General features: G+C 55.5%; 1 protein-coding gene and 1 long non-coding RNA gene across 3 annotated transcripts in view; one reads left to right on the top strand and one right to left on the bottom strand.

Annotated features, from left to right (window-relative positions):
• Positions 1 to 41: 41 nt before the first annotated feature.
• Positions 42 to 1,415, bottom strand: Jund (JunD proto-oncogene, AP-1 transcription factor subunit). The gene has a single exon (XM_031340146.1). It carries the CDS (start codon positions 1,274 to 1,276, stop codon positions 251 to 253), a length of 1,026 nt encoding a protein of 341 aa, XP_031196006.1. The 5' UTR covers positions 1,277 to 1,415; the 3' UTR covers positions 42 to 250.
• A 987-nt stretch (positions 1,416 to 2,402) lies between these two features.
• The window catches only part of LOC116069483, a 10,511-nt gene continuing 3,839 nt past the window's right edge, over positions 2,403 to 9,074 (top strand). The window contains exons 1-2 of one of the 2 annotated variants that reach the window (XR_004110023.1): positions 2,403 to 3,002; positions 8,545 to 8,683. This is a non-coding gene — a long non-coding RNA (uncharacterized LOC116069483). Of the gene's footprint in view, positions 3,003 to 7,480; positions 8,414 to 8,544; positions 8,684 to 9,074 lie in introns of those variants that run through there. The other variant, XR_004110022.1, reaches the window with a different exon arrangement.

The raw sequence follows: 9,074 nt of genomic DNA, 5'->3' as shown, positions 1-9,074 counted from the left end.
AAAAAAAAAAAAAAAGGAAAGGCAGAGCGTGAGGCTGCGCGCCCCTTAGAGCCCCTACTCGGAGGTACAAAGGGGCAGCCACGCGCAGGACTGGGGGTACAGAGGCGGCGCGAGGGCGGGGGTCGTGCGCTCGGGGTCCCCATCCAGAGTAAAGGGGTCCGGCTTGTCGAGTCCGGGGGCACCAAGTCTCGAAAGAGTCCAGGGCGCCCCCCCACCGCAGCTAGTCCGCGCATGCGCCCCGCGCTCGGGCTCAGTACGCGGGGACCTGGTGCTGGGGCAGCAGCTGGCAGCCGCTGTTGACGTGGCTGAGGACTTTCTGTTTGAGCTGCGCCACCTGCTCGCGCAGCAGGCTGGCGGTGGACGCCAGCTCGGTGTTCTGGCTTTTGAGGGTCTTGACTTTCTCCTCCAGACGCGAGATACGCTCCAGCTTGCGCTTGCGGCATTTAGAGGCGGCGATGCGGTTGCGCAGCCTCTTGCGCTCCGCCTTGATGCGTTCCTGCGTGTCCATGTCGATGGGCGACAGCGGAGGGCTGTCCCCGAAGCTCGGCACGTCCGGCACGGTCTGCGGCTCGTCCTTGAGCGCGGCCAGGCGCGGTGGATGCGGAGGTGGCGGCGGCCCCAGCGCGCCCGGGGGCGGCGGGAAGGGCACCGGCTCCGCTGCGAAGGCCACGGTGGCCGCGCCCCCAGGGGGCCCGGCGCCACCCGCGAAACTGCTCAGGTTGGCGTAGACCGGGGTCTCGGTGGCCCCGGGGGTGGCCGCCAGGTCGGCGGGCGCGGGGGGCGCGGGAGCCCCTGAGGTGGCCGCGGTGGCCGCACCCAGCTGGCTTTGCTTGTGCAGGTCCTCCAGCGCCTTGACGAAGCCCTCGGCGAACTCCTGCTCCTCGCTGGCCGCCACCTTCGGGTAGAGGAACTGCGTACTGGTCGGGGTAGTGGTCACCAGCCCGTTGGACTGGATGATCAGCCTCTCCAGCTCCGGCGACGCAAGTTTGAGCAGCCCAAGATCCGGCGAAGCCAGCAGCCCGTCGGGGGCGCCGTCGGGGCGCAGCGCAGAAGGTGCAGTGGCCGACCCTGGTTTCAATCCCGCCGCTCCCTGCTCCGCCAGGCTAAGCGTCAGCGCGTCTTTCTTCAGCATGCTGCTCGTCGGGGGCGCCCCGGGAAAAGCGCGGCCCGGGGGCGCGAAGCCACCGCCGCCGGGGGCCCCAGCAGCACCAGCGACGCTCGACGCACCCGCAGCCAGGCCGCTCAGCGCCTCCTCGCCATAGAAGGGCGTTTCCATCCCCACCTCCCCCGCCGCGCTCGGCCCCGGGGCGGGGGGAGTGGCCGCGGCCTCCCCGGGGGGCCCCGTACGCCCCCCAGTCCGCTGCCCGTACAGACCGGCTCCGATGCCGGCCGCTCTGCCCCGCGACGCCCGCGCGCACTCTTATAGCCTCGGCCCCCGCGATGAGCTCACCGCCCCCGCTCGCCATTGGTGCGAGGTGACGTCGTGGATTTGCATAAAGGGGCGGGAGCGGGACGCCCTCGCCTGGTGGCTGCTGCGGCCGCTGTTGCCAAGAGCGACGCTCGCTACATGGCACAACAACGCGCTGCATTGTGGGTTGACGTCATGGGGGTGGGGCTGAACGCGGTTTGGCCGGGTCACCACGCCCAGCTTGAATTGCCGGGCCGTCTCTGTCCCTGCCCTGCTGTTTTCTTGCCTCTCCTCCCTCTCTCTTCCTCCCCTCCTTAGTCCTCTCGATACCTCTCCTTGCCTCTCTGTTTCCCTCGGACTGGATCTCATCTGTGTGTTTGTCTTTCCCTCGTCTCTGGCACTTATGTGGCGAGATGTGCGAGGCCTCATAAACCCCGGCCCTCTGCGAAGCCACGCCCCGCGTCACGCCCACCGAAGGCACGCCCCTCGGGGGCTGGGCGCCAAGCAGGGTTCCTCTGGCTGGGAGCTGGCAGGTGTGGGCAGGAAGGGGGAGGTAGAGGAGGGTCCCTTGGAGAGTCCCCAGAACTACTTAGCGCCCTGTCAGTTTCACAGGGTGGAGTCAGACGCCTAAAAGCTGACCTCCTGCCTTTTCCTTGGAGAAACTGAGGATGGGATATGTGGAGTCCAACTGCGGCCAGGGCAGCCGTCCCTTGTTATGAGTTTTTTTCTTGATCTCTGTGAAAAAAAATTTTTTTTAATCTTTGTTTTGGGTTAGTTTAAGACAGGGTCTCACCCTCTAGACTCCGCTAATCGTGAACTTAACTTCAGTCCCCCTGTTTTCATCTTTTCAAGTGTGGCAATAACAGGCCTGAGCCACTTAACCTCAGCTTACAGATCCGGATTTTTATTTTAGATGTTAGTGTGTTTGTCTTTGTGGTTGTAGCTGGGTTTTTATTTTAGATGTGAGTGTGTTTGTCTTTGTGGTTGTGTAACTGTGTTTGTCTGTGTAGGTATTTGTGCTGTATATGTGCATGTCTGTATGTATGTGTTTGTGTATGTCTCTCTGTGTGTGTGTGTGTGTGTGTGTGTGTGTGTGTGTCTGGGAAGGTCAGAGGAGCTGGGGGTCAGTTCTCCTTGGTGTGGCACCCAGGCTGACAGGCTTTGGTACAGGCACCTTTACTTTCTGATTCGATCCCATGGCCCTGGATTGAGACATTTTGAAACAGAATCTCACTCTATACCCCAGACTGACCTCCTGAACTCCCCGAAATCCTACCTCAGACTGATACATACCACTGTGCCTTGCTTCGAAGGATCTGTATTTGATTTCAATTATAACACCCTGTACCCTAGCTGACCAAGAACTGAGGGCAATTTCACTCAGCTTGAAAGACACAAGCCAATCATCACCTCATCTTAGCACGGGTTTGTTGAGTTTTGTTTTGTCTTTTAAGCAAGGATATCTCACTTTACAGCTGGAGCTGGCTGGGAATTTACAGATATGGACCTGCTAAGTGCTTGAGTTAAAGGACGCCATGCAAAAGATGTAACTCAAGTTGACCTGGATCTCCTGGTGATGCATGGAAGTTCTGGGGTGAGCTTGTGGGTTTCTTGGTTTTGTTTTTGCCTTTGTTGTTTTGAGACAGGATTTTTCTATAGCTCAGGCTAGACTTCAGAAGTGACCCTTCTGCTTTCCACCTTCCATGTGCTGGAAGGTCAGGCATGGACCACACACCTGTCCCTCAAGGACAGACTAGGGTGCCAGGCCTCTGGGCAGCCATGACAGTACACAGTTTTACTCTTGACTCTGCTAGGGCCTGAGGTAGGTCCCAGAGTGGAGCCTGCAAATAAGAATCCGGGCTGGTCGCCGGCTGGTGGTGGCACGCGCCTTTAATCCCAGCACTTGGGAGGCAGAGGCAGGAGGATTTCTGAGTTGGAGGTCAGCCTGGTCTACAGAGTGAGTTCCAGGACAGCCAGGACTACACAGAGAAACCCTGTCTCGAAAATACAAAAAAAAAAAAAAAAAAAAAAAAAAAAAAAAAAAAAAAAAAAAAAAAAAAAGAATCCGGGCTTAATTACCCTCTTAATTAGTACATTATGCCACCAGGCCTGATGCAGGGTTTTCTGCTTGCTGGGAATGGTGGTAGAAGAGGTGGGAGCAACAGGTCCCAGCACACTCAACACAACAATCCCTTAGAGGACCAGAGAGGAGTCTCATCCCTCCTCCATGACCCCCTCTCTACCTGTCCCCGATTGGAGCTCCTTTGCACTTCAGGGCCTTTGCCCCAGCCACTGAGGCCTCCAAGGGTCCCACGCCTGAGCCTTGCCCAGTTGTAGCCTCAGGGAGCCTCACACCCAGGTTTTATTACCTCTTGTGGGCAAGGGACCATTCAGAGAGATAGGGTGGACTCTCCCCTCACCGCACACATGGGGTTTGCTCTTCGCGGGCCATATCCCAGCCTGGGCCCCAGAGAGGACTGAGCCAGCGAGTGCTGGCCCGCCGCCAGCCAGCCCCGGGCGCCAGGCCCGCCTCTCCCCGGGGTTCGGTACGGAGCTGGCCAGCACCCGAGGCTCCGCCCTGACCTTGGGTCTTGGCCTTGGCGGGTGGGGGATGGTCTGGCGCTCTGGAGGCGGTGGTTTGAGCTGGCTGGGGACCTTTCTCCAGGCAGGTTTACATACCAAATTGAGTTTTACCTCTGTTGAGCCTCAGTTTCTTTATCAGGCACCGAGAGCATTTCGTAGTGGCGTGGAGAATGTAAAGGAATAGTAAGACCTGAATATTTTGTGGTTGCTTTTCGAGACAACCTGTGTTGTTCTGGCTGTCCTGGAACTCACTCTGTAGTTAACCTCGAACTCATAGATCCTCCAGCCTCTGACTCCTGAGTGTTGGGATTAAAGGCATGAGCAGCCTGTCTAGACTGACTTTTTTAAAATGGCATTTCTGTAGGAAAAGGGCTTGCTGAGAGGCTGGCGAAAGGACCACAGCTTTCAGAATCTGTTCTCTCCCGTTATGTGGGTCCTGTGAACTCAAGTCAGCCTGTCAGCTTGGCAGCAAGCGCCTTTACCCGCAGAGCCATCTCAGCACCCAGTCAGTCATTGTTTAGTTTTATTAGTTGGAGAAAACGTAACCTGCTCTTGGGGTGCCCTTAGCCTTTGGGAAAAACTCCTACTAAACCTTCAAAACAACTGCAAAAAGGACTGGAGGGAATCAAAAAGTCTCAGGGCGCTGGGCTGGACTGGAGGCGGTGCAGTGCGTCCTGTCAGTGGCAGAAACAGCGCCCACTCAGGATTCTGTTTTCGCTTCTGTCTTCCCTGGGCAGTGTCTGGGGAAGTGACTCGTACAGGGCGCCATGGCTCAGGCCGGAGACTGCTCACCCTTCACATTGAACCTGAACTCTCGTGGGCCTGGGTTCAAATCCCCAGGCTCTCGGGAACCCTTTCTTCCACAGTGCGAAGATAACTTTGACTACTCTAGTTGCGTCTTCAGTCTTTCCTTGATCAGGCAGAAACCAATGATCAGCTTCATAAGCCAGGAAGACCGGAAGGGGGCCCCTGGGAGGGGCTGAGGCAGAGAGGGGACTGTCCCTGGAGTGTGAGGGCAGAGCTTGTGGGCACCGTCCCCAGGTGGCAGGGCGGGGGAGGGGGGCGGGGGGGGGACGGCCGCATTCCTGGGGGTCGGGTTACCGGGAAAGCCCGGCCTCCCGCCCCTCCCGCGCTGCTTCCGCCGGCGCCGGCCCGAGACCGCAGGTGTTTGCGCAGCTTCTCTGACGGGCCTCATGTCCTGTTTTCTGGGTTGCTGCCAGCTCCCTCCAGCCTCATAAAACCTTTTTAAAATGAGGAAATGAAGCGCACCCTCAGCTTCCTCACCGGCCCAGTGTCTCTGGGATGTTTGTTGATGACTAGTTGACAGTCAAGAGTTACCATCAAGGGCTCTCTCAGGGAGAAAACCATCCCATACCAATCTACCCACCTCAAGCGGGCATTAAAATGCACCTGCTGTGTGCCCAACCCTGACTAGGCCGAATGTGGCCTGCCCACGCGTTTGTTGTTTTGTTGCTTTGGCCCATCCTAACCTTTCACAAGGCTTTACTGAGTATATGCTAGGGGTTTGGGGAGCTAAACCATCTTCCTCTAGGCTCTTTCACAAAAGTTGGTTCTTTTACATGACATTTATCCATCTATTTGGTGTGGGTTTGTACACAAGCCACAGCCCACTCATGGGGATCAGAGGATAACTGTGACAGTCTGCTGGTTCTGCCTTCCATCATGTGGGTCCTGGGGACTGAACTCACTCTTGCTGCCATCTCACCAGCCAGAAGGGGAACAGCAGTCTCCCTAAGCCAAGTATGGGGCACAGCTGTCATAGGAGTCCAGAGCAGCCTCAGCTGTCATAGGAGTCCAGGGCAGCCTCCGCTGTCATAGGAGTCCAGAGCAGCCTCTGCTAGGGAGTTTGAAGGTATCCTGGGCTACATGGAGCCCCATCTCAAAAGACAAAACAAACAAGAATAAAAGAATGACTAAATGAAGTGTTTTATCATAAGCTAAGGTTTTTTCAAAAACAAGGTTTCTCTGTTGTAGAACTGAGAGAAGACCAGGTTGGCCTCAAACTCAGAGATGCCCCTGCCTCTGCCTCCAGAGTGCTGGAATTAAAGGCATGTGCCACCATCCCTGGCTCTCTCCCCTCTCTTTTATATATATATATATATATATATATATATATATATATATATATATATATAACATATTTATATATATGTGTGTGTATATATATATATACACACACACATATATATGTTTTTGGTTTTGGTTTTTCAAAAGACAGGGTTTCTCTGTATGGCCCTGGCTGTCCTGGACCTCACTCTGTAGACCAGGCTGGCCTCAAACTCAGAAATCTGCCTGCCTCTGCCTCCCAAGTGCTGGGATTAAAGGCGTGCACCACTGCCTGGCCCTGGCTCTCATTTTTAAAAGCACATCTCTTTTCTGGTTTTGCTTCAAAATACTCTGTGGGTTACAAGGATGGAAGGCCGGCTTCTCTCTCCATAAATGGGGCTAGAAACACCATGAACTGATATCAGATATAGGCTGCTCCTCTCCTCACATGGAGTGGTATTCCAGACAGTGAAACCCTGAGCCACACATAGCTAGGTGCCCTTGTCTCCTGTCAGGTGTAGGAGACCCAACATACAGTATGTACTCAGTTGCTGAGTCCCAGCCTCCAGGGTGGTGATGGATTCCCTGTAAGGAAGGGGTTGCCTCCATCTAACATAAGCCCCAGTGGAAGCTCGAACCCACTTCCGGGTTACAGGGTCTGTGGCCAGGGACCCCACTGGAGAAAAGGAAGTTCAGCCTTCGTCTGGAGGCCTCAGGACTGTCCCCACCCACAGCCCTGCAGGCCACTTACAGACTTCCTGTGCTGTGTGAATGAGTAGCATTGAAAGGTTTTCCAAAGAGGGCAGTAAGTGGGGGAAACTGAGGCAGCCGTGCACACAGACCTCCTGTTTTCGAAGAACTGGGAGGCAGGTATTTGTAGCGCTCAGCTCTGGGGTCCCTCAGAGAAGGCCCTCCCCCCAGGACAGCCTGAGCTGCTATGGCTAGGGAATGACTTGGAGGGAGGGCTGAGGAGAGTTGGAGAAACAAGTCAAGTCGTTGCAACCTCACACCTTTTAGCCCAGACCTCTGGAAGCTGAGACCAGGAGGATGACCACAGCCAAGGCCAGACTGAACTACAAACGGAAACCCTGTCTCAAAAAAACACCAAGCCTGGCAGTGGTAGTGCATGCCTTTAATCCCAGCACTTGGGAGGCAGAGGCAGGCAGATCTCTGTAGACCAACCTGGTCTACAGAGTGAGTTCCAGGACAGCCAGGGCTACACAGAGAAACCCTGTCTCAGAAAAGAAAAGAGAAAAGAAAAGGAAAAGAAAAGAGAAAAGGAAAAGAAAAGAAACAGCAGCCCAGCACACACCTGTATGGCAGGACTCAGGAGGCAGAGGCAGGTGGATTTCTGAGTTCGAGGCCATCCTAGTCTACAGAGCGACAACCATGGCTACATAGAAAAACCCTTCTCAAAAAATAGAAAACAAAAAAAGAGAGAGACATGAAGGCTCAGGACTGAACAAAATGGGGATCCCAGTAATTATGAACCAATGTGCCAGCCTCGGGGCAGAACAGGTGGCCAGGAGGCTGCTAGTTAACTTCAGAGGGGAGGATTCTGGCAGCAGTGGGGTGTATGTAGTTCAGGGGAAACGGAGGCACAGGACCCCATCCTGCCCCCTCCCCAGGCTCCCAGTCCCGAGCTATGGCTGCTAGGAACCAACTTAGGGTTTATTTGGGGAAGTTTTAGTGTGTTCAGAGCGTCCATGTCCTTACCTAGATCCACCCCAGCTGTGTGGCCTGTGCCTCAGTTTCCCTTGCTGCACAGTTGCCCAGGGGTGGGCAGGTGCACACTGCAGCGGAGAAAGGGAGAAGAGGGCGAGACTACAATAAGTGGCAGCCTCCTGCCTCCACTGCAACCAAGTCGCCCTTGCCCCCCCAGTATGTTGCTAATTGAACCCAGCGCTGGGGGAGGGGTGGGGAAACGGAGTGGGGAGAGAAGAGCTACAAGAGGACCCGAGTGGTGCGAGGACCCTGGTCCGTCCAGTCAGTTCGACCCACGCGTGCTAGAGTGACCCAAATCCTTACCGGTCCCGCATCTGAACTCCTGACCCCGCAGCGCAGTCAGCCCCTCCTCCTCCCCGCTCCAGACCTTTCTCTCTCCTCCACCCCTCCTCCCTCCTGCCTACCCCTCCTCCTCGCACCCGTTCTTTGTCCTCCTTTCCCGCCTTTCCTCAAAGCAGCCAATCCCTTGTAAATCATGGGACTGTTTCTGGGACCTTGAGCTGCTTGAGCCCTGGCCCTAGGGTCCAGCGCCCCCCTCCCAGCCCTTCCGGTTTTCAAGGTTCGAGGCGACCCTGTCTGTCTGGCCTGCTGAAGACCCCAACAATGATCAAGGCCACTGTGCACAGAACGGTAAATGTGGCCGGGCTCCCCCCGCAACCCCCCCCCCGCGCCTGCGTGGAGAGGACCAGAGGTACCTCCTCCCTCTGATACCTCCTCCCTCTGATACCTCCTCCCTCTGATTGCTTTCCTTTGCCTTTCAGGACCAGCAGGGTAAGTGGTGCTTCATGCCTTCCTGATGCTGGAAAATACTGAACATGTGGGGCTCGAGAGCTGGCTCTGCCTGTAAAAGCTCCTGAAGCTCTTGCTGGCGATCCAGGTTCTGTTCACAGCACCCACATGGTAGGTCACAATGTTCTGTAACTCCTGGTCCAGGGGATTCAAGGTCTCTGGCCTCTGCAGGCACCGAATGCATGTGCATATACACACCTGTACACATACACACATAATTAAAAGTAATAAAACTTAAAGAGAAGCAGGGCATGGTGGTGCATGCCTTTAAGCATCCAGGAGGCAGAGACAAGTGCATCTCTGAGTTCAAGGCCAGCCTGGTCTACATAGGGAGTTCCAGGAGAAACCCTGTCTTGAAAAAAACAAAAAATATATATAAACAAAAAATAAAGAAAGAACAAACGAGATTGACCCCGGGGTCGGACTCCTCTGGCCAACATGGTCACGAGATCGACCCCGGTACCGGTCTATCCCAAATAAACCTCATGTGATTGCAGCAAAA

Source organism: Mastomys coucha, unplaced genomic scaffold (assembly GCF_008632895.1).
Source record: "Mastomys coucha isolate ucsf_1 unplaced genomic scaffold, UCSF_Mcou_1 pScaffold22, whole genome shotgun sequence".
NCBI lineage: Eukaryota > Metazoa > Chordata > Mammalia > Rodentia > Muridae > Mastomys > Mastomys coucha.
The sequence above is the reverse complement of the archived record's forward strand: the minus strand, read 5'-3'. Positions and strand labels throughout refer to the sequence as shown.

What these genes read in the sequence shown, in the direction of transcription:
- Jund (XM_031340146.1), bottom strand. Translation starts at nt 1,276, where the DNA reads ATGGAAACGCCCTTCTATGGCGAGGAGGCGCTGAGCGGCCTGGCTGCG.